Raw genomic sequence first — 24759 nt, forward strand, 5'->3', positions numbered from 1 at the left:
GTCACTTTACAAGGGTCTGTGATCTATACACGTGTCACTTTAAAAGGGTCTGTGATCTATACACGTGTCACTTTACAAGCATCTAATCTATACACGTGTCACTTTACAAGGGTCTGTGATCTATACACGTGTCACTTTACAAGGGTCTGTGATCTATATACGTCTCACTTTACAAGCGTCTGATCTGCACACGTCGCTTTACAAGTGTCTGATCTGCACACGTCGCTTTACAAGCGTCTGATCTATACACGGGTCACTTTACAAGCATCTGTAATCTATACATGTGTCACTTTACAAGGGTCTGTGATTTATACACGTGTCACTTTACAAGCATCTGTAATCTATACATGTGTCACTTTACAAGGGTCTGTGATTTATACACGTGTCACTTTACAAGCATCTAATCTATACACGTGTCACTTTACAAGCGTCTGTGCTCTATATACGTGTCGGTTTACAAGTGTCTGATCTGCACACGTCGCTTTACAAACGTCTGATATATACACGTGTCACTTTACAAGGGTCTGTGATCTATACACGTGTCACTTTACAAGGGTCTGTGATCTATACACGTGTCACTTTACAAGGGTCTGTGATCTATACACGTGTCACTTTACAAGGGTCTGTGATCTATACACGTGTCACTTTACAAGGGTCTGTGATCTATACACGTGTCACTTTACAAGGGTCTGTGATCTATAAACGTGTCACTTTACAAGGGTCTGTGATCTATACACATGTCACTTTACAAGCATCTAATCTATACACGTGTCACTTTACAAGCGTCTGATCTATACACGTGTCACTTTACAAGCATCTGTAATCTATACATGTGTCACTTTACAAGGGTCTGTGATTTATACACGTGTCACTTTACAAGCATCTAATCTATACACGTGTCACTTTACAAGCGTCTGTGCTCTATATACGTGTCGGTTTACAAGTGTCTGATCTGCACACGTCGCTTTACAAACGTCTGATATATACACGTGTCACTTTACAAGGGTCTGTGATCTATACACGTGTCACTTTACAAGGGTCTGTGATCTATACACGTGTCACTTTACAAGGGTCTGTGATCTATACACGTGTCACTTTGCAAGCGTATATAAAGTAAATGCTACCATATTGTGTTATTTTTGCACTGGGATCTGGACGGGATCCTCATTTCTTCTGATTCTGAAGGCGATCTCCTGCACGTGCAAATTGCTTACCTGAGACCGTATTCTATTCCTCTGGGTTTTTTTTTTTTTTTACTGAAACTGTATTTACTAAAACAATACAATAAATACACTTTTTTTTTCTTTTGCAACAGTAAAATCACTTTTATTAAGAATCAAGCACAAATGGAATTTCAGATTCCTTAACCACTAGTGTTCAGCACGACCAGTGGCGCTCTCCGTCCCACACACGTGAGTCCCAATAAAGACATCCATGAGTCTGATGACGTCATTGATCTGGTTATTAACCCCTTCCCTGTCACAGGCCCTGCTACTTTATAAATCTCTCAAGTGCCTGGCGTACAAAGCACATCATTAACCCTTCCCATGCCAGATCTGCACAAGATTGCCACCATTATTAACCGTATTCGTTGCTGCACTTCTATACCACATGCCTCTGTCCACCCTTCAGAAGCCAGAGAGCAGTATCTTTCAGCTGTTATTTATCTACATTCCTGCAGCCCCCAGAAATGACCATCAGCACAACTCAACTCCAGGATCTGTCTTTCTAGCTTCTCTTCATCCTCCGGAAACCTCTGCAGCACAGAGAGGATTAGCCCGGAAGGAGTGCTGTCATATTGCACTACCTCCACGGTTTCACCTGCAGAGACATAGCAAGATAGCATGGTGACACAGTGCACCGCAAGCGGGAACATGGCATTTAAAGTGAATGTCAAGTTTGATGAATCAGTGGGCGGTTTTTAAAAACCCTATTAAAAAATTTTTTATGCTTACCTGATAAATTTGTTTCATTTTAGACACGATGAGTCCACGGATCATCTTCATTACTTATGGGATATACACCTCCTGGTCAGCAGGAGGAGGCAAAGAGCACCACAGCAGAGCTGTTAAATAGCTCCTCCCTTCCCTCCCACTCCAGTCATTCGACCGAAGTTAGGAAGAGAAAGGAAAAGCCAAGGTGCAGAGGTGTCTGCAGTTTATAATAATTAAAACCTGTCTAAAAGAACAGGGCGGGCCGTAGACTCATCGTGTCTAAAAAGAAACAAATTTATCAGGTAAGCATAAATTTTCTTTTCTTTTTAAAGACACAATGAGTCCACGGATCATCTTCATTACTTATGGGATACAATACCCAAGCTAGAGTACACAGATATAAGGGAGGGACAAGACAGGGAACCTAAACGGAAGGCACCACTGCTTGAAGAACCTTTCTCCCAAAAGCGGCCTCAGCCGAGGCAAAAGTATCAAATTTACAGAATTTTGAAAAAGTGTGAAGAGACGACGAAGTTGCAGCCTTGCAAATCTGTTCCACAGAAGTTTCATTTTGGAATGCCCATGAGGAAGCAACAGCCCTAGTGTAATGAGCAGTATCTCTCTATGGAGGCTGCTGTCCGGCAGTCTCATATGCAAAACGGATGATACTCCTCAGCCAAAAAGAGAGAGGTAGCCGTAGCTTTCTGATCCCTACGTTTTCCAGAGAAAATTACAAACAAAGAAGAGGACTGAAGAAAGTCTTTAGTCGCTTGTAATTAAAATTTTAAAGCAAGCATGGACCACGCCCAAATTGTGCAGAAGACGTTCTTTCTGAGAAGAAGGATTAGGACACAAGGAAGGAACAACAATCTCCTGATTAATGTTCCTATCTGAAACAACCTTAGGAAGAAAACCTAGTTTAGTACGTAAAACTACCTTATCTGAATGGAAAATAAGGTAAGGAGAAGTGTATTGCAATGCCGAGAGCTCAGACACTCTAGGAGCTGAAGAAATAGCAACAAGAAATAAAACTTTCCAAGATAACAACTTAATATCTAAGGAATGCATAGGCTCAAACGGAGCCCCTTGAAGAACTTTGAGACCTAAATTCAGACTCCATGGAGAAGTAACTGGTTTGAACACAGGCCTGATCCTAAACAAGGCCTGACAAAATGATTGTACATCTGGGACATCTGCTAGACGTTTGTGTAACAAAATAGATAAGGCAGAGATTTGACCCTTTAGGGAACTTGTCGATAAACCCTTCTCCAAACCTTCTTGGAGAAATGACAAAATTATAGGAATCCTAACTCTACTCCATGAGTAGCCCTTGGATTCACACCAATAGAGATATTAACGCCATATCTTATGGTAAATCTTTCTAGTTACAGGCTTACGAGCCTGAATCATGGTCTCTATGACCGAGTCAGAAACCCCCCGCTTGGATAAAATTAAGCGTTCAATCTCCAAGCAGTCAGCTTCAGAGAAACTAGATTTGGGTGAAGGAAGGGCCCTTGAATTAGAAGGTCCTTCCTCAACGGAAGTCTCCAAGGTGGCAGAGATGACATGTCCACCAGATCTGCATACCAAATCCTGCGACGCCAAGCAGGTGCAATGAGGATCACCGATGCCCTCTCCTGCTTGATTCGAGCAATGACCCGAGGAAGAAGCGCAAATGGAGGAAATAGGTATGCAAGGCTGAAAGACCAAGAACCGCCAGAGCATCTATCAGTTCTGCCTGGGGATCCCTGGACCTCGACCCGTATCTCGGGAGCTTGGAATTCTGACGAGATGCCATGAGATCTAACTCTGGCCGACCCCATTTGAGAATCAGGTTGGAGAACACTTCCGGATGGAGTTCCCACTATCCCGGATGAAAAATCTGCCTGCTCAGAAAGTCTGCATCCCAGTTGTCCACCCCTGGGATGTGGATCGCCGACAGATAGCAAGAATGGGCCTCCACCCACCGGATTATCTTGGTTACCTCGGTCATCGCTAAGGAACTCCTTGTTCCTCCCTGATGATTGATGTAAGCCACTGTCGTTATGTTGTCCGACTGGAATCTGATAAACTGGGCCAAAGCCAGCTGAGGCCAGGCCAGAAGAGCATTGAAGACTGCTCTTAGTTCCAGGATGTTTATAAGAAGAACAGTCTCCGCCTGAGTCCACACTCCCTGAGCCTTTAGGGAACCCCAGACAGCTCCCCACCCTAGAAGACTGGCGTCTGTTGTCACAATCACCCAGGACGGTCTGCGAATGCAGGTTCCCTGGGATAGATGAGCCAGAGACAACCACCATTGAAGTGAGTCCATCGTCTCCTGTTCCAGGGTTATTCGAGGAGACAAGTCTGCATAATTTCCATTCCACTGCCTGAGCATGTTTAACTGCAGAGGCCTGAGGTGGAAACCGAGCAAACGGGATGATGTCCATTGCCGCCACCATCAGTCCTATTACTTCCATACACTGAGCCACTGACTGCCGAGGAGTGGACTGAAGGGCTCAACAGGTATCTAGAATCTTTGATTTCCTGACTTCTGTCAGAAAAATCCTCATAGATATAGAATCGATTAGAGTTCCCAAGAAAGTCACCCTTGTATTCGGGATTAAGGAACTCTTTTCCAGATTTCCCTTCCACCCGTGAGCTCTCAGAAAGGATAGCACAACGTCGGTATGAGACCTTGCTTGTTGACAAGATGGCGCCTGAATTAGGATATCGTCCAGATAAGGCACCACCGCAATGCCCTGCGGCCATAGAACCGCCAGTAGAGACCCCAGAACTTTTGTGAAAATTCTGGGTGCCGTGGCCAGATCGAAAGGAAGAGCCATGAACTGGAAGTGTTTGTTTAGAAACGCAAACCTCAGGAACCTGTGATGATCTCTGTGGATAGGAACATGTAGCTATGCATCCTTTAAATCCACTGTCGTCATAAATTGACCCTCCTGGATCAATGGAAGAATGGTACAAATAGTTTCCATCTTGAACGACAGAACTCTGAGAAACTTGTTTAGACTCTTGAGGAGATAAGTCTGAAGGTTCCATCCTTTTTGGGAACCACAAACAGATTTGAATAAAAACCCTGCCCCTGTTCCTGTAGTGGAATGGGAACAATCACTCCCAGGGAGGAGAGGTCTTACACAATGTAAGAACGCCTCTCTTTTTATCTGGTTTGCAGATAAACTTGAAAGAAGAAATCTTCCTCTGGGAGGAAACGTTTTGAACTCCAGTTTGTATCCCTGAGACACAATTTCTACTGCCCAGGGATCCTGAACGTCCCGAACCCAACCCTGAATGAAAAAGGAAAGTCTGCCCCTTACCAGATTCGGTCCCGGATCGGGGGCATGCCCTTCATGCTGTCTTGGATTCAACAGCAGGCTTCTTGGATTGTTTACCTTTGTTCCAAGACTGGTTGGGTCTCCAAGTAGACTTTGATTGTTCTGGTATAGAGGAGGAAGAGAAAGAATTTCCCTTGAAATTTCGAAAGGAACGAAAATTACTCCTTTTTGTTTGTTTCTCTTATACTGAGGAAGGAGATGACCCTTACCTCCCGTGATATCAGAGATAATTTCTGTCAGGCCAGGTCCAAACAAGGTCTTCCCCCTTGTAAGGAATCGCTAGAAGCTTAGACGACACGTCCACAGACCAAGGTTTTAACCATAAAAGCTCTGCGGGCTAGGATAGAGAACCCCGAACTCTTAGCTGCCAGTTTAGTAATTTGCAGAGAAGCGTCCGTAATAAAAGCATTAGCTAACTTCAGAGCTTTAATTCTATCTTGGAAAAAACGTATCCTCAGTTAAACATAATAAAATTCAGACACCCTTATGCCTCAGCAACTCTGCTGAGGCGCCTACCTGCCAACCGGGTTCACTGCTATATCTCCAGTGATGCAGATGATAAGGGCTCTATAGCGATAAAACTGCTTGCTCTAATGACTCAAAAACCATGCGGTTCTAGTGCGACGCTGTTTCAGACGTCCATGCACCAAACAAGGCTGAATACTGCGCAGCTTAATAAGCAAGAGCGCAAAACGTTAGCCCCGCCCACCGTGGGCGTTAGTAAGTACACACAACCCGACTGGCTTCATTTTAGTTAAAATAAACCGATAGAAAAAATAACCACCTTCAAGATAAATTAGCTTAGCTCCCAGCCCCAGTGCCTGTACTTAAGCTGTCAAAAAAAAACCTCCATACACAAAGAGCATGATGTCCCAACATAAAGAGCCCCATGTTTCTGAGCCTTATATGTGATAGATATATAATTAAAGTGCCTACTTTCCTCTGAGTCTTGTATTTCCTCCCAGAATAAAAAAGTCAGCACTTGCCTTGATTCTGTCCGACAGCAGGACAGTCCAGCAGGTTTAAGAGGTCCTCTCCCTCCCATAGCCCTGTGAAAAATGATAAAGCCTGAGTTAAGCTTGCTTAGGCCATCAGGAGAAGGGCAGAATAAATGTATGGGAGGTGCAGTGAGAATTATGTCCCACAAGTTCCCATTGTTCTAAAGCCACCAAGAGCTCTACTGAAGAGACGGATATGGACTACGGCTACACCCTAGAACAAAGCAGCACAATCTTGCACTACTTTAAAAAACATAATTTATGTAAGAACTTACCTGATAAATTCATTTCTTTCATATTAGCAAGAGTCCATGAGCTAGTGACGTATGGGATATACATTCCTACCAGGAGGGGCAAAGTTTCCCAAACCTTAAAATGCCTATAAATACACCCCTCACCACACCCACAATTCAGTTTAACGAATAGCCAAGAAGTGGGGTGATAAGAAAAAAGTGCGAAAGCATATAAAATAAGGAATTGGAATAATTGTGCTTTATACAAAAAAATCATAACCACCACAAAAAAAGGGCGGGCCTCATGGACTCTTGCTAATATGAAAGAAATGAATTTATCAGGTAAGTTCTTACATAAATTATGTTTTCTTTCATGTAATTAGCAAGAGTCCATGAGCTAGTGACGTATGGGATAATGACTACCCAAGATGTGGATCTTTCCACACAAGAGTCACTAGAGAGGGAGGGATAAAATAAAGACAGCCAATTCCTGCTGAAAATAATCCACACCCAGAATAAAATTTTAATGAAAAAACATAAGCAGAAGATTCAAACTGAAACCACTGCCTGAAGTACGTTTCTACCAAAAACTGCTTCAGAAGAAGAAAACACATCAAAATGGTAGAATTTAGTAAAAGTATGCAAAGAGGACCAAGTTGCTGTTTTGCAAATCTGATCAACCGAAGCTTCATTCTTAAACGCCCAGGAAGTAGAAACTGACCTAGTAGAATGAGCTGTAATCCTTTGAGGCGGAGTGTTACCCGACTCAACATAGGCATGATGAAATAAAGATTTCAACCAAGATGCCAAAGAAATGGCAGAAGCTTTCTGGTCTTTTCTAGAACCGGAAAAGATGACAAAATAGACTAGAAGTCTTTCGGAAAGACTTAGTAGCTTCAACATAATAATACAAAGCTCTAACAGCATCCAAAAAATGCAATGATTTCTCCTTAGAATTCATAGGATTAGGACATAATGAAGGAACCACAATTTCTCTACTAATGTTGTTAGAATTCACAACCTTAGGTAAAAAATTCAAAAGAAGTTCGCAGCACCGCCTTATCCTGATGCAAAATCAGAAAAGGAGACTCACAAAAAAGAGTAGATAATTCAGAGATTCTTCTGGCAGAAGAGATGGCCAAAAGAAACAAAACTTTCCAAGAAAGTAATATAACGACCAAAGAATGCATGGGTTCAAAAGGAGAAGCTTGAAGAGCCCCCAGAACCAAATTCAAACTCCAAAGAGGAGAAATTGACTTAATGACAGGTTTTATACAAACCAAAGCTTGTACAAAACAATGAATATCAGGAAGATTAGCAATCCTTCTATGAAAAAGAACAGAAAGAGCAGAGATTTGTCTTTCAAGAAACTTGCGGACAAACCTTTATCTAAACCATCCTGAAGAAATATAAGTCTTCCAGACTCTATAACATATCTCTCTAGATACAGATTTACGAGCCTGTCACATAGTATCAATCACAGAGTCAGAGAAACCTCTTTGACCAAGAATCAAGCGTTCAAACTCCACACCTTAAAATTAAGGTTTTGAGATCCTGATGGAAAAAAGAACCTTGAGACAGAAAGACTGATCTTAACGGAAGAGTCCACAGCTGGCAAGAGGCCATCCGGACAAGATCCGCATACCAAAACCTGTGAGGCCATGCTGGAGCTACCAGCAGGACAAACGAGCATTCCTTTAGAATATTGAGAATACCCTTGGAAGAAGAACTAGAGGCGGAAAGATATAGGCAGGATGACACTTGTAAGGAAGAGATAATGCATCCACTGCCTCCGCCCGAGGATCCCTGGATCCGGACAGATACCAGGGAAGTTTCTTGTTTAGATGAGAAACCATCAGATCTATTTCTGAGAGTTCCCACATTTGAACAATCTGAGGAAATACCTCTGGGTGAAGACCATTCGCCCAGGTGCAACGTTTGGCGACTGAGATAATCCGCTTTCCAATTGTCCATACCTGGGATATGAACCGCAGAGATTAGACAGGAGCTGGATTCCGCCCAAACCAAAATTCGAGATACTTCTTTCATAGCCAGAGGACTGTGAGTCCCTCCTTGATGATTGATGTATGCCACAGTTGTGACATTGTCTTATCTGAAAACAAATGAACAACTCTCTCTTCAGAAGAGGCCAAGACTGAAGAGCTCTGAAATTGCACGGAGTTCCAAATATAGATCGGAAATCTCACCTCCTGAGATTCCCAAACCCCTTGTGCCGTCAGATACCCCCACACAGATCCCCAACCTGTAAGACTTGCATCTGTTGAGATTATAGTCCAGGTCGGAAGAACAAAGAAGCCCCCTGAACTAAACGATGGTGATCTGTCCACCATGTCAGAGAGTGTCGTATAATCGGTTTAAAGATATTAATTGAGATATCTTTGAGTAATCCCTGCACCATTGGTTCAGCATACAGAGCTGAAGAGGTCGCATGTGAAAACGAGCAAAGGAGATCGCATTTGATGCGGCAGTCCTAAGACCTAAAATTTCCATGCATAAGGCTACCAAAGGGAATGATTGTGACTGAAGGATTTGACAAGTTGATATCAATGTTAAACTTCTCTTGTCTGACAAGGACAGAGTCATAGACACTGAATCTATTCTAGAAACCTAAAAAGGTTACACTTGTCTGAGGAATCAATGAACTGATTGGTAAATTGATCCTCCAACCATGAACTTGAAGAAACAACACAAGTCGATTCGTATGAGATTCTTCGAAAATGAGAAGACTGAGCAAGTACCCAGATATTGTCCAATAAGGAAATACCAAAAAACCCTGTTCTCTGATTACAGAAAGAAGGGCACCGAGAACCTTTGAAAGAAATTCTTGGAACTGAGGCTAGGCCAAACGGTAGAGCCACAAAACTGGTAATGCTTGTCTAAAAAGAGAATCTCAGACACAAAAAGTGATCTGGATGAATCGGAATATGTAGATACACATCCTGTAAATCTATTGTAGACATATAATGCCCTTGCTAAACAAAAGGCAGGACAGTCCTACAGTAACCATCTTGAATGTTGGTATCCTTACATAACGATTCAATATTGATAGATCCGAAACTGGTCTGAAGGAATTGACCTTCTTTAGTACAATGAAGAGATAAAATAAAACCCCAGCCCCTGTTCCAGAACTGGAACTGGCATAATTACTCCAGCCAACTCTAGATCTGAAACACATTTCAGAACTGCTGAGCCTTTGCTGTGTTAACTGGGACACGGGAAAGAAAAAAATCTCTTAGCAGGAGGCCTTAACTGAAGCCAATTATGTACCTTTCTGAAACAATGTTCTGAAACCAGAAATTGAGAACGGAATTGATCAAAATTTCTTTGAAGAAAAACAGAATTTATGTTTACCTGATAAATTACTTTCTCCAACGGTGTGTCCGGTCCACGGCGTCATCCTTACTTGTGGGATATTCTCCTCCCCAACAGGAAATGGCAAAGAGCCCAGCAAAGCTGGTCACATGATCCCTCCTAGGCTCCGCCTACCCCAGTCATTCGACCGACGTTAAGGAGGAATATTTGCATAGGAGAAACCATATGGTACCGTGGTGACTGTAGTTAAAGAAAATAAATTATCAGACCTGATTAAAAAAACCAGGGCGGGCCGTGGACCGGACACACCGTTGGAGAAAGTAATTTATCAGGTAAACATAAATTCTGTTTTCTCCAACATAGGTGTGTCCGGTCCACGGCGTCATCCTTACTTGTGGGAACCAATACCAAAGCTTTAGGACACGGATGAAGGGAGGGAGCAAATCAGGTCACCTAAATGGAAGGCACCACGGCTTGCAAAACCTTTCTCCCAAAAATAGCCTCAGAAGAAGCAAAAGTATCAAACTTGTAAAATTTGGTAAAAGTGTGCAGTGAAGACCAAGTCGCTGCCCTACATATCTGATCAACAGAAGCCTCGTTCTTGAAGGCCCATGTGGAAGCCACAGCCCTAGTGGAATGAGCTGTGATTCTTTCGGGAGGCTGCCGTCCGGCAGTCTCGTAAGCCAATCTGATGATGCTTTTAATCCAAAAAGAGAGAGAGGTAGAAGTTGCTTTTTGACCTCTCCTTTTACCAGAATAAACAACAAACAAGGAAGATGTTTGTCTAAAATCCTTTGTAGCATCTAAATAGAATTTTAGAGCGCGAACAACATCCAAATTGTGCAACAAACGTTCCTTCTTTGAAACTGGTTTCGGACACAGAGAAGGTACGATAATCTCCTGGTTAATGTTTTTGTTAGAAACAACTTTTGGAAGAAAACCAGGTTTAGTACGTAAAACCACCTTATCTGCATGGAACACCAGATAAGGAGGAGAACACTGCAGAGCAGATAATTCTGAAACTCTTCTAGCAGAAGAGATTGCAACTAAAAACAAAACTTTCCAAGATAATAGCTTAATATCAACGGAATGTAAGGGTTCAAACGGAACCCCCTGAAGAACTGAAAGAACTAAATTGAGACTCCAAGGAGGAGTCAAAGGTTTGTAAACAGGCTTAATTCTAACCAGAGCCTGAACAAAGGCTTGAACATCTGGCACAGCTGCCAGCTTTTTGTGAAGTAACACAGACAAGGCAGAAATCTGTCCCTTCAGGGAACTTGCAGATAATCCTTTTTCCAATCCTTCTTGAAGGAAGGATAGAATCTTAGGAATCTTAACCTTGTCCCAAGGGAATCCTTTAGATTCACACCAACAGATATATTTTTTCCAAATTTTGTGGTAAATCTTTCTAGTTACAGGCTTTCTGGCCTGAACAAGAGTATCGATAACAGAATCTGAGAACCCTCGCTTCGATAAGATCAAGCGTTCAATCTCCAAGCAGTCAGCTGGAGTGAAACCAGGTTCGGATGTTCGAACGGACCCTGAACAAGAAGGTCTCGTCTCAAAGGTAGCTTCCAAGGTGGAGCCGATGACATATTCACCAGATCTGCATACCAAGTCCTGCGTGGCCACGCAGGAGCTATCAAGATCACCGACGCCCTCTCCTGATTGATCCTGGCTACCAGCCTGGGGATGAGAGGGAACGGCGGGAACACATAAGCTAGTTTGAAGGTCCAAGGTGCTACTAGTGCATCCACCAGAGCCGCCTTGGGATCCCTGGATCTGGACCCGTAGCAAGGAACTTTGAAGTTCTGACGAGAGGCCATCAGATCCATGTCTGGAATGCCCCACAGCTGAGTGACTTGGGCAAAGATTTCCGGATGGAGTTCCCACTCCCCCGGATGCAATGTCTGACGACTCAGAAAATCCGCTTCCCAATTTTCCACTCCTGGGATGTGGATAGCGGACAGGTGGCAGGAGCGAGACTCCGCCCATAGAATGATTTTGGTCACTTCTTCCATCGCTAGGGAACTCCTTGTTCCCCCCTGATGGTTGATGTACGCAACAGTTGTCATGTTGTCTGATTGAAACCGTATGAACTTGGCCCTCGCTAGCTGAGGCCAAGCCTTGAGAGCATTGAATATCGCTCTCAGTTCCAGAATATTTATCGGAAGAAGAGATTCTTCCCGAGACCAAAGACCCTGAGCTTTCAGGGATCCCCAGACCGCGCCCCAGCCCATCAGACTGGCGTCGGTCGTGACAATGACCCACTCTGGTCTGCGGAATGTCATCCCTCGTGACAGGTTGTCCAGGGACAGCCACCAACGGAGTGAGTCTCTGGTCCTCTGATTTACTTGTATCTTCGGAGACAAGTCTGTATAATCCCCATTCCACTGACTGAGCATGCACAGTTGTAATGGTCTTAGATGAATGCGCGCAAAAGGAACTATGTCCATAGCCGCTACCATCAACCCGATCACTTCCATGCACTGAGCTATGGAAGGAAGAGGAACGGAATGAAGTATCCGACAAGAGTCTAGAAGCTTTGTTTTTCTGGCCTCTGTCAGAAATATCCTCATTTCTAAGGAGTCTATTATTGTTCCCAAGAAGGGAACCCTTGTTGACGGAGATAGAGAACTCTTTTCTACGTTCACTTTCCATCCGTGAGATCTGAGAAAGGCCAGGACGATGTCCGTGTGAGCCTTTGCTTGAGGAAGGGACGACGCTTGAATCAGAATGTCGTCCAAGTAAGGTACTACAGCAATGCCCCTTGGTCTTAGCACAGCTAGAAGGGACCCTAGTACTTTTGTGAAAATCCTTGGAGCAGTGGCTAATCCGAAAGGAAGCGCCACGAACTGGTAATGCTTGTCCAGGAATGCGAACCTTAGGAACCGATGATGTTCCTTGTGGATAGGAATATGTAGATACGCATCCTTTAAATCCACCGTGGTCATGAATTGACCTTCCTGGATGGAAGGAAGAATAGTTCGAATGGTTTCCATCTTGAACGATGGAACCTTGAGAAACTTGTTTAAGATCTTGAGATCTAAGATTGGTCTGAACGTTCCCTCTTTTTTGGGAACTATGAACAGATTGGAGTAGAACCCCATCCCTTGTTCTCTTAATGGAACAGGATGAATCACTCCCATTTTTAACAGGTCTTCTACACAATGTAAGAATGCCTGTCTTTTTATGTGGTCTGAAGACAACTGAGACCTGTGGAACCTCCCCCTTGGGGGAAGTCCCTTGAATTCCAGAAGATAACCTTGGGAGACTATTTCTAGCGCCCAAGGATCCAGAACATCTCTTGCCCAAGCCTGAGCGAAGAGAGAGAGTCTGCCCCCCACCAGATCCGGTCCCGGATCGGGGGCCAACATTTCATGCAGTCTTGGTAGCAGTGGCAGGTTTCTTGGCCTGCTTTCCCTTGTTCCAGCCTTGCATTGGTCTCCAAGCTGGCTTGGCTTGAGAAGTATTACCCTCTTGCTTAGAGGACGTAGCACCTCGGGCTGGTCCGTTTCTACGAAAGGGACGAAAATTAGGTTTATTTTTTGCCTTGAAAGGCCGATCCTGAGGAAGGGCGTGGCCCTTACCCCCAGTGATATCAGAGATAATCTCTTTCAAGTCAGGGCCAAACAGCGTTTTCCCCTTGAAAGGAATGTTAAGGAGCTTGTTCTTGGAAGACGCATCAGCCGACCAAGATTTCAACCAAAGCGCTCTGCGCGCCACAATAGCAAACCCAGAATTCTTAGCCGCTAACCTAGCCAATTGCAAAGTGGCGTCTAGGGTGAAAGAATTAGCCAATTTGAGAGCATTGATTCTGTCCATAATCTCCTCATAAGGAGGAGAATCACTATCGACCGCCTTTATCAGCTCATCGAACCAGAAACATGCGGCTGTAGCGACAGGGACAATGCATGCAATTGGTTGTAGAAGGTAACCCTGCTGAACAAACATCTTTTTAAGCAAACCTTCTAATTTTTTATCCATAGGATCTTTGAAAGCACAACTATCCTCTATGGGTATAGTGGTGCGTTTGTTTAAAGTGGAAACCGCTCCCTCGACCTTGGGGACTGTCTGCCATAAGTCCTTTCTGGGGTCGACCAAAGGAAACAATTTTTTAAATATGGGGGGAGGGACGAAAGGAATACCGGGCCTTTCCCATTCTTTATTAACAATGTCCGCCACCCGCTTGGGTATAGGAAAAGCTTCTGGGAGCCCCGGCACCTCTAGGAACTTGTCCATTTTACATAGCTTCTCTGGGATGACCAACTTGTCACAATCATCCAGAGTGGATAATACCTCCTTAAGCAGAATGCGGAGATGTTCCAACTTAAATTTAAATGCAATCACATCAGGTTCAGCCTGTTGAGAAATGTTCCCTGAATCAGTAATTTCTCCCTCAGACAAAACCTCCCTGGCCCCATCAGACTGGGTTAGGGGCCCTTCAGAGATATTAGTATCAGCGTTGCCATGCTCTTCAGTATCTAAAACAGAGCAGCCGCGCTTACGCTGACAAGTGTTCATTTGGGCTAAAATGTTTTTGACAGAATTATCCATTACAGCCGTTAATTGTTGCATAGTAAGGAGTATTGGCGCGCTAGATGTACTAGGGGCCTCCTGAGTGGGCAAGACTCGTGTAGACGAAGGAGGGAATGATGCAGTACCATGCTTACTCCCCTCACTTGAGGAATCATCTTGGGCATCATTGTCATTATCACATAAATCACATTTATTTAAATGAATAGGAATTCTGGCTTCCCCACATTCAGAACACAGTCTATCTGGTAGTTCAGACATGTTAAACAGGCATAAACTTGATAACAAAGTACAAAAACGTTTTAAAATAAAACCGTTACTGTCACTTTAAATTTTAAACTGAACACACTTTATTACTGCAATTGCGAAAAAACATGAAGGAATTGTACAAAATTCACCAAATTTTCACCACAGTGTCTTAAAGCCTTAAAAGTATTGCACACCAAATTTGGAAGCTTTAACCCTTAAAATAACGGAACCGGAGCCGTTTTAAACTTTAACCCCTTTACAGTCCCTGGTATCTGCTTTGCTGAGACCCAACCAAGCCCAAAGGGGAATACGATACCAAATGACGCCTTCAGAAAGTCTTTTCTAAGTATCAGAGCTCCTCACACATGCGACTGCATGCCATGCCTCTCAAAAACAAGTGCGCCACACCGGCGCGAAAATGAGGCTCTGCTTATGCTTTGGGAAAGTCCCTAAGTAATAAGGTGTCTAATACAGTGCCTGCCGATATTCTTATATCAAAATACCCAGATAAAATGATTCCTCAAGGCTAAATATGTGTTAATAATGAATCGATTTAGCCCAGAAAAGTCTACAGTCTTAATAAGCCCTTGTGAAGCCCTTATTTATGATCGTAATAAACATGGCTTACCGGATCCCATAGGGAAAATGACAGCTTCCAGCATTACATCGTCTTGTTAGAATGTGTCATACCTCAAGCAGCAAGAGACTGCATACTGTTCCCCCAACTGAAGTTAGTAGCTCTCAACAGTCCTGTGTGGAACAGCCATGGATTTTAGTTACGGTTGCTAAAATCATTTTCCTCATACAAACAGAAATCTTCATCTCTTTTCTGTTTCTGAGTAAATAGTACATACCAGCACTATTTCAAAATAACAAACTCTTGATTGAATAATAAAAACTACAGTTAAACACTAAAAAACTCTAAGCCATCTCCGTGGAGATGTTGCCTGTACAACGGCAAAGAGAATGACTGGGGTAGGCGGAGCCTAGGAGGGATCATGTGACCAGCTTTGCTGGGCTCTTTGCCATTTCCTGTTGGGGAGGAGAATATCCCACAAGTAAGGATGACGCCGTGGACCGGACACACCTATGTTGGAGAAACGTAATCTGCCTCATACCAGCTGAGCTGGAATAAGGTCCGCACCTTCATGGGTACTTAGGAGCTGGCTATAGGTTTTCTAAAAGGCTTGGATATATTCCAAACTGGAAATAGTTTCCAAACTGATACCGCTCCTGAGAATGAAGGATCAGGCTTTTGTTCCTTATTGTGAGGAAAGGAACGAAATGATCATAGACCTAAATTTACCTTAGATTTTTTGTCCTTTGGTAAAAAAGTTCCCTTCCTTCCAGAAACAGTTGAAATAATAATTTATTACTCTGAAAAGAAAGGGAAAGCAAAGTTGACTTAGAAGACATATCAGTATTCCAAGTTTAATCCATAAAGCTGTTCTAGCTAAAATAGCTAGAGACATATACCTGACATCAACTCTAATGATATCAAAAGATGGTATCACCAATAAAATTATTAGCATGTTATAGAATAATAATAATGCTATAAAATTATGATCTGTTACTTGTTGCGCTAAAGCTTCTAACCAAAAAGTTGAAGCTGCAGCAACATCCGCTAAAAATATAGCAAGTCTAAGAAGATTACCTGAACATAAGTAAGCTTTTCTTAGAAAGGATTCAATTTTTCCTATCTAAAGGATCCCTAAATGAATTACTATCTGCCGTAGGAATAGTAGCACATTTAGCAGGAGTAGAGACAGCCCCATAACCTTAGGGATTTTGTCCCAAAAAAACTCTAATCTGTCAGATGGCACAGGATATAATTGCTTAAACGTTTAGAAGGAGTAAAAGAATTACCCAAATTATTCCATTCCCTGGAAATTACTTCAGAAATAGCATCAGGGAGATTAAACACTTCTGGAATAACTACAGGAGATTTAAAAACCTTATTTAAACGTTTAGATTTAGAATCAAGAGGACCAGAATCCTCTATTTCTAATGCAATTAATAATTCTTTAAATAAAGAACAAATACAAAGATTTATCAGCATCAACCTCTGAGACAGAAACCTCTGAACCAGAAGAACCATTATTAGTATCAGAATGATGATGTTCATTTAAAAATTCATCTGAAAAAAGAGAAGTTTTAAAAGACTTTTATGTAAACTAGAAGGAGAAATAACAGACATAGCCTTCTTAATGGATTTTAAAAAATAAAATCTCTTATGTTTATCAGGAACACTCTGAAAATTAGATGTTGACGGAACAGCAACAGGTAATGTAACAGTACTAAAGGAAATTGTATCTGCATTAATAAGTTTGTCATGACATGCAATACAAACAACAGCTGGAGAAACAGATACCAAAAATTATAGCAGATACACTTAGCTTGGTAGCTCCAGCAGTAGACAGCGATTTTCCTGTAGTATCTTCTGACTCAGATGCAACGTGAGACATCTTGCAATATGTAAGAGAAAAAACAACATATAAAGCAAAATTGATCAAATTCCTTAAATGACAGTTTCAGGAATGGGAAAAAATGCCAAAGAACAAGCTTCTAGCAACCAGAAGCACTGAAAAAATAAGACTTAAATAATGTGGAGACAAAAGCGACGCCCTTATTTTTTAGCGCCAAATAAGACGCCCACATTATTTGGCGCCTAAATGCTTTTGGCGCCAAAAATGACGCCACATCCGGAACGCCGACATTTTTGGCGCAAAATAACGTCAAAAAATGACGCAACTTCCGGCGACACGTATGACGCCGGAAACGGAAAAGAATTTTTGCGCCAAAAAAGTCTGCGCCAAGAATGACGCAATAAAATGAAGCATTTTCAGCCCCCGCGAGCCTAACAGCCCACAGGAAAAACAGAGTCAAATTTTTGAAGGTAAGAAAAAATGATTAATTCAAATGCATTATCCCAAATATGAAACTGACTGTCTGAAAATAAGGAAAGTTGAACATTCTGAGTCAAGGCAAATAAATGTTTGAATACATATATTTAGAACTTTATAAATAAAGTGCCCAACCATAGCTTAGAGTGTCACAGAAAATAAGACTTACTTACCCCAGGACACTCGTCTACATGTTGTAGAAAGCCAAACCAGTACTGAAACGAGAATCAGCAGAGGTAATGGTATATATAAGAGTATATCGTCGATCTGAAAAGGGAGGTAAGAGATGAATCTCTACGACCGATAACAGAGAACCTATGAAATAGACCCCGTAGAAGGAGATCACTGCATTCAAATAGGCAATACTCTCCTCACATCCCTCTGACATTCACTGCACGCTGAGAGGAAAACCGGGCTCCAACTTGCTGCGGAGCGCATATCAACGTAGAATCTAGCACAAACTTACTTCACCACCTCCATCGGAGGCAAAGTTTGTAAAAACTGAATTGTGGGTGTGGTGAGGGGTGTATTTATAGGCATTTTAAGGTTTGGGAAACTTTGCCCCTCCTGGTAGGAATGTATATCCCATACGTCACTAGCTCATGGACTCTTGCTAATTACATGAAAGAAAACAATAAACTCTTGATTGAAGAATCTATTCTAACACCTAACTTTACCTCTTCCTAGCACTAACGTAGGCAAAGAGAATGACTGGGGTGGGAGGGAAGGGTGGAGCTATTTAACAGCTCTGCTGTGGTGCTCTTTGCCTCCTCCTGCTGACCAGGAGGTGAATATCCCATAAGTAATGAAGATGATCCGTGGACTCATCGTGTCTTTAAAAAGAAAACAGGGGCACTTTTATTTATTAAACTTTACATTTCACTTGTTTTGTTAAAATACTTACCTTTTAATCTTGAAAGCCGCTCCAGCGCTTCCCCCGCCCATCGCAAGCCTCTTCATATGTCAAAAATGACGAATCCGGCTTCCTCCAATCACGGCGTTGATTCCCCTGGGGAGGAAGCCGTGATTGGAGGATGCCGTATTCATCATTGCGGACGTATGAAGTGACGAGTGGCAGGAGGGGGAAATCGCTGGAGCGGCTTTCAAGAAGAGAAGGTAAGTATTTTAACAAAACGGGTGAAATGTAAAGTTTGATGAATGAAAGTGCCCCTGTTTTTAATAGGGTTTTTAAAAACCGGGCACTGATTCATCAAACTTGACATTCACTTTAATGTACCCTCTGCTAGCGCTCTAGTGCTTTACCTGAGATTCGAGTATTTACTTGAACAAAAGATTTCCGTTCCTCTTTTCTTGCAATCACAATATCTCTCAAGGTCAGAAACCGATGTGGATCACTGTCCGTCACCTCAGAGTATGAAATGTACATTTCACGCCCGCGTGTCACATCTGCTGTGGATTTATACACCTGGGGAAGGTACAGAAGCGGGACGAGAAAGGGTGAATAGACTGTAAGAAAGCATGGGATATGAAGAGACAAAGAGAGTGACAGAGAGATGGGAAGTGAGATATACAGATAGAGTGATAGAGACAGAGCGAGAGAGAGAGAGATACAGAGCGAGAGTGAGACAGTGATAAAGAGACAGACACAGAGAGAGACAGAAAGACAGAGAGAGAGACAGAGACACAGACAGACAGAGAGACACACACAGAGAGAGACACAGAGAGACAGAGTGAGTGAGACAGCAAGAAAAAGACACAGAGAGAGAGTGATACAGAGAGATACAGACAGAGAGACACAGTGAGAGAGACAGTGAAAGATTGATACAGAGAGTGATACAGAGAGAGAGAGAGAGAGAGAGAGTGAGACAGAGAGAGAGTGAGACAGAGTGAGACAGCGAGAGAGACAGAGAGACACAGAGAGAGAGAGTGATACACAGAGAGAGAGTAAGACAGAGAATGAGAGAGTAAGACAGAGAATGAGAGAGAGACATAGAGTGAGAGACAGAGATAAAGAGAGTGAGAGAGCGAGTGAGACAGCAAGAGAGACACAGAGAGAGATACAGAGAGAGAGACAGACACGGAGATAGAGAGTGATACACAGAGAGAGAGTGAGACAGACAGAGAGACAGAGTGAGTGACAGACAGAGAGAAAGACAGGGAGAGACAGAGAGAGTGAGAGAGTGTGAGACAGAGAGAGAGTGTGAGACAGAGAGAGAGGTGAGACAGAGAGAGAGAGTGAGACAGAGAGAGAGGTGAGACAGAGAGAGAGTGAGACAGAGAGAGAGTGAGACAGAGAGGTTGAGAGATAGAGAGTAAGACAGAGAGAGAGAGAGACAGAGAGAAAGAGAGAGAGCGAGAGTGAGACAGAGAGATAGTGATAGAAAGAGACATACACAGATAGAGAGAAAAGTGATACAGACAGAAAGAGACAGACAGTGTGAGGGTGGTCGAGAGAGAGTGATAGAGGGAGAGACAGAGAGACACAGATAGGGACAGACACAGAGGAGAGTGATACAGAGACAAACAGAGAGAGCACAGCAGCCAAACCTGCAGGCGCTGGAGGAATCGCTGGATTGCTGGGTGTCCCACAGTCATAATCTTTTCCCTATCCAGCGTCACCTGTGCATCCGGGCGTCCATCAGCCCCAACCTTTTGCGTCAGTGTGACAAAGTCCTCCCCGGCTTCCAGCAGAACACGCAGGATGACATAACGAGCTTGCATGTGCGCCTGTGTGAGAGTAGAATCAGACAAGTGGGAGGAGTCAAAGGGTAATGTCCCGCCCACTTGATAGAATAATTTACCAATCCTCACTGGTTATTAAAGAAAGGCGCACACCATGCACATAATGTACACACCGTAATACACAGTAACTAACACATTGCGCCACTGTAACCATTCCATTTAACAAAAAAACATAATTTATGCTTACCAGATAAATTCCTTTCCTTCCTGGCAGGGAGAGTCCACAACTTCATTACTGTTGGGAAATACAACACCTGGCCACCAGAAGGAGGCAAAGACACCCCAGCCAAAGGCAGAGGGAACAAGGAAAAGTAGGAGAAACATCAGGGTATAAAGGTGCCAGAAGAAATAATATAAAAAGGGAGCCGCCCAACAAAAAATAAATTACTGGCAGGGTCATGGACTCTCCCTGCCAGGAAGGAAAGGAATTTATTTGGTAAGCATACATTATATTTTCCTTCCATAAGGCCGGGAGAGTCCACAACTTCATTCCTTACTATTGGGAAAACTATACCCAAGCTCCTGAGGACACTGAATGAATAACAAGAGGGAAAAAAAAAAAAAGAGGCGGACCCTGCTCTAGTGGAATGAACCGTTATCCTCTCAGGAGGCTGTCGCCCCGCTGTCTCATAAGCTAAGTGGATGACACGCCTCAACCAGAAAGATAGAGAAGTTGTAGTAGCCTTCTGCTCCTTACGCTTCCCCATATAGATGACAAAGAGGAAGATTGTCTGAATTCCTTAGTAGCCTGAAGATAGAACTTCAAGGCACAAACCACATCCAGATTGTGAAGCAAACGTTCCTTCGCTGAAGAAGGATTAGGACACAAGGAAGGAACAACAATTTCTTGATTAATGTTACGATCCAACACCACCTTAGGGAGGAACCCTAATTTAGTGCGTAAAACCGCCTTATCAGCATGAAAAACCAGATAAGGGGGGTCACATTGCAAAGCAGAGATGTCAGAAACTCTGCGCGCAGAGGCAATAGCCAACAAAAAAAGAACCTGCCAAGATAACAATTTAATAACAGTATGGATAGACTCAAATGGAGCCTGCTACAAAACACTAAGAACAAGATTTAGGCTCCAAGGCGGAGTCCCAGATCTAAACACAGGTCTGATCCTAGCCAGAGCCTTAACAAAGGACTGCACATCCGGAAGCTCAGCCAATCTTTTGTGCAGTAACACCGACAGGGTCGATATCTGTCCCTTCAGGGAACTAGCAGATAGCCCTTCTCCAGTCCATCCTGGATAAAAGATAAAATTCTGGTAACCATAACTTTATGCCAAGAAAAGCCACGCTCTTCACACCAGTACAAGTCCTCCACACTTTATGGTAGATGCGACGAGTAACTGGCGTACGAGCTTGAACCAGAGTGTCGATAACACTCTCAGATAACCCTCTCTTGGCTAAGACTAAGCGTTCAATGTCAAGTCAGCCTCAGAGAATCTAGATTGGGACCCTGTATCAGAAGATCTCTGCGACAAGGTAACCTCCACTGAGGAGATGAGGACGTCCCCACCAGATCCGCAAACCACATCCTTCGCGGCCACGATGGAGCAATCAGAATCACTGGTGCTCGCTCCTGCTTGAGCCACCACATGAGGGAGAAGCGGTAATGGAGGAAAAGATATACGAGTCTGAAACTCCATGGTACTGATAGGGCATCTATCAATTCTGCCTGATGATCCCTCAACCCGTACCTGGGTAGCTTGGAATTGAGGCAGAATGCCATGAGATCTATCTCCGGCATCCCCCACTCACTGCATATCTCTGCAAACACCTTGCGGTGGAGAGACCATTCCCCTGGGTGAAAGGATTGCCTGCTGAGGAAGCCCGCTTCCCAGTTGTCCACACCCGGAATGTGGATCACTGACAGCGTACATCTTTGAGTCTCCACCCACTCTAGTAACTGAGATACTTCTCTCATCGCCAAGGAACTTCTCGTTACCCCCTGATGATTGATGTAGGCAACCAAGGTAATAATGTCTGATTGGAATCTGATAAACTGTAATGAACCCAGAAGGGGCCAAGCCTTCAAGGCATTAAAGATTGCCCAGAGTTCCAATATATTAATCGGAAGGGAGGACTCCTCCTGAGTCCACAGTCCTTGTGCCTTCTTGGCACCCCAGACGGAAAGGCTTGCGTCCGTAGTCACAATCTCCCAGGACGGTCTCAAAAAGCATGTGCCTTGGGACAGATGATCTGGACAGAGCCACCAAGAGAGCGAGTCTCGACAGGTTGTCCAGCACAGTCTGTTGAGACAGATCTGAATGGTGGCTGTTCCATTGTCTCAGTATGCATAGTTGTAAGGGTTTGAGATGGAATCTGACAAAAGGAATGATGTCCATACAGGACACCATGAGTCTGATCACCTCCATACACTGAGCAGTAGTTAGCTTGCAACGTCTCTGATCTGTGGGGAATATTCTCATGGATATGGAGTCCATTATTGTCCCCAAGAAATTCGCCCTTGTACTTGGAGTAAGAGAACTCTTTTCCAAGTTTATGTTCCATCCATGTGATCGAAGAAGACTGAGAAGGGACTCTGAATGTTCTTCCACTAGACAAAAAGATGGTGCCTGCACCAAGATATCGTCCAGGTAAGGCGCTACTACAATACCTTGTGTTCTGGCAATGGCTAGAAAAGCCCACAGAACCTTCCAAAATATCCTTGGAGCAGTAGCTAGGCCAAACGGAATAGCTATGAACTGGAAGTGCTGGTCCAGAAAGGCAAACCTCAGCAACTGAAAATGTTCTCTGTGTATCAGAACGTGAAAGGTATGCATCCTTCAGGTCTATGGTGGTCATAAACTGTCCTTCCTGAACCAGAGGAAGGATCGACCGTATTGTCTCCATCTTGAAAGAGGGAACACTCAGAAACTTGTTTAGGCACTTTAAGTCCAGAATTGGGCGAAAAGTTCCCTCCTTCTTTGGAACCACGAAAAGGTTTGAATAAAACCCCAAAACTCTTTCTGCTGTAGGTACCCTGGAAACTCCTAGAGAGGAGAGATCCCCTACTCGATCTCGGATCGGGGGCCGCCCTTTCATGCCAATTTGTTCTCGGCAGGCTTCTTAGTCTGTTTGGACTTGTTCCAGGACTGAGCCGGCTTCCAAGTACTCTTGGGCTGCTTGGACTTGGATGAGGATTGCTGTTGTTGTGATTTATCAGAACGAAAATTAGACAATTGCCATCCCTTAGGCCTATTTTTCTTATCCTGCGGTAGGAAGGCACCTTTCCCTCCGGTAACCGTAGAAATAATGGAGTCCAGTCCTGGACAAAATAAAATCTTCCCCTTGAAAAGAAGAGAAAAGAAGTCTGGATTTAGAAGTCACATCTGCAGACCAAGACTTCAACCAGAGAGCCTGGTGGGCTAGGACCGCAAAGCCAGAAGCCTTTGCCTTTAGGCAAATAATCTGCATATTTGCGTCACAGATGAAGGAGTTAGCAATTCTCAGAGCCTTAATTCTCTCCTGAATATCCTCAAGGGAGTCTCCACCTCAATGAGCTCAGACAGAGAGTCGCACCAGTAGGTAGCTGCTCCAGCAACCGCAGCTACAGCTGCCGCCAGTTTAAATAAAATCCCTGTATGTTGAAACATCTTCTTAAGAAAGGTTTCCATTTTCTTATCCATAGGCTCTCTAAAAGAAGAACTATCCTCCAGAGGGATAGTAGTATGCTTAGCCAGCGTAGAAATAGCGCAATCTACCTTAGAGATGGAGCCCCACAAATCCAATTGAGAGTCAGGGACCGGGAATCATTTTTTAAAAGTAGACGAGGGGGAAAAAGAAGTTCCTATTCTTTCCCATTCGTTACTAATAATGTTCACCATCTTAACTGGCACAGGAAAACTCAGAGGACCTTCCTGTCTTCATAAAAAAATGCCTAATTTAGGGATCTTAGGTTCCTCTGGAACCTCTAGCGTAGACAGAACCTCCTTTAATAAAAACACAGATGCTCAATTTTAAATCTAAAGGCAGGTTCCTCCGCTGAAGAAGGTTTAGAAACTGAAGTCTCCGACTCAGATGTTAACTCATCCTCGGATAGCTGGGACATAGTAGCTAAATTCTGACAAATATTTAGATGACTATAGGTCAGGAGAACTATATTTAACCTTTCTCTTACGTTTGCTAGAGCGAGGTAAGGCACTCGGGGCCGCAGACACTGCCGATTGTAACTGCGAGGTAAAGTCCGCCGGAAAAAGGCCCCCCTCCAGATGGAGGATTAGTTGAGCCGTGGGGAACTGCATGTGGAGCGGGTAGTGTAGAAAGGGTATTAATCTCTCGGGACACAGATTCCTGAGAGGTAGACGGTTTAGAGGGGCTAATAGCGCTATGAGTATTAGCAGGCTTGTCTCCCTTCTTAGACCTTAGAACAGTGCTTAGGCAAATGGAACAAAATTGAGCAGGCGGGCAAACCACGGTCTCCTAACAATATAAACAGTAGGGGTGTTGAAAATAATCGGCATCACAATGCAGCCTTTAACGATGCTTGCATTGATGCAGTGAAGAGCCGAATTGATTCACGCAATGTCA

The 24759-nt window shown here is 43.5% G+C and overlaps 1 protein-coding gene across 1 annotated transcript in view; it reads right to left on the reverse strand.

The window, feature by feature from the left end:
* Nucleotides 1–1281: 1281 nt before the first annotated feature.
* The window catches only part of DPP3 (dipeptidyl peptidase 3), a gene marked incomplete in the record, with an annotated part of 131182 nt that continues 107704 nt past the window's right edge, over nt 1282–24759 (reverse strand). The window contains 3 exon segments of the mRNA XM_053720021.1: nt 1282–1821; nt 18782–18944; nt 20027–20206. Of these exon segments, the coding sequence (XP_053575996.1) occupies nt 1664–1821; nt 18782–18944; nt 20027–20206 (501 nt within the window).

Source organism: Bombina bombina, chromosome 7 (genome assembly GCF_027579735.1).
Source record: "Bombina bombina isolate aBomBom1 chromosome 7, aBomBom1.pri, whole genome shotgun sequence".
In the NCBI taxonomy this organism is placed as follows: Eukaryota; Metazoa; Chordata; class Amphibia; order Anura; family Bombinatoridae; genus Bombina; species Bombina bombina.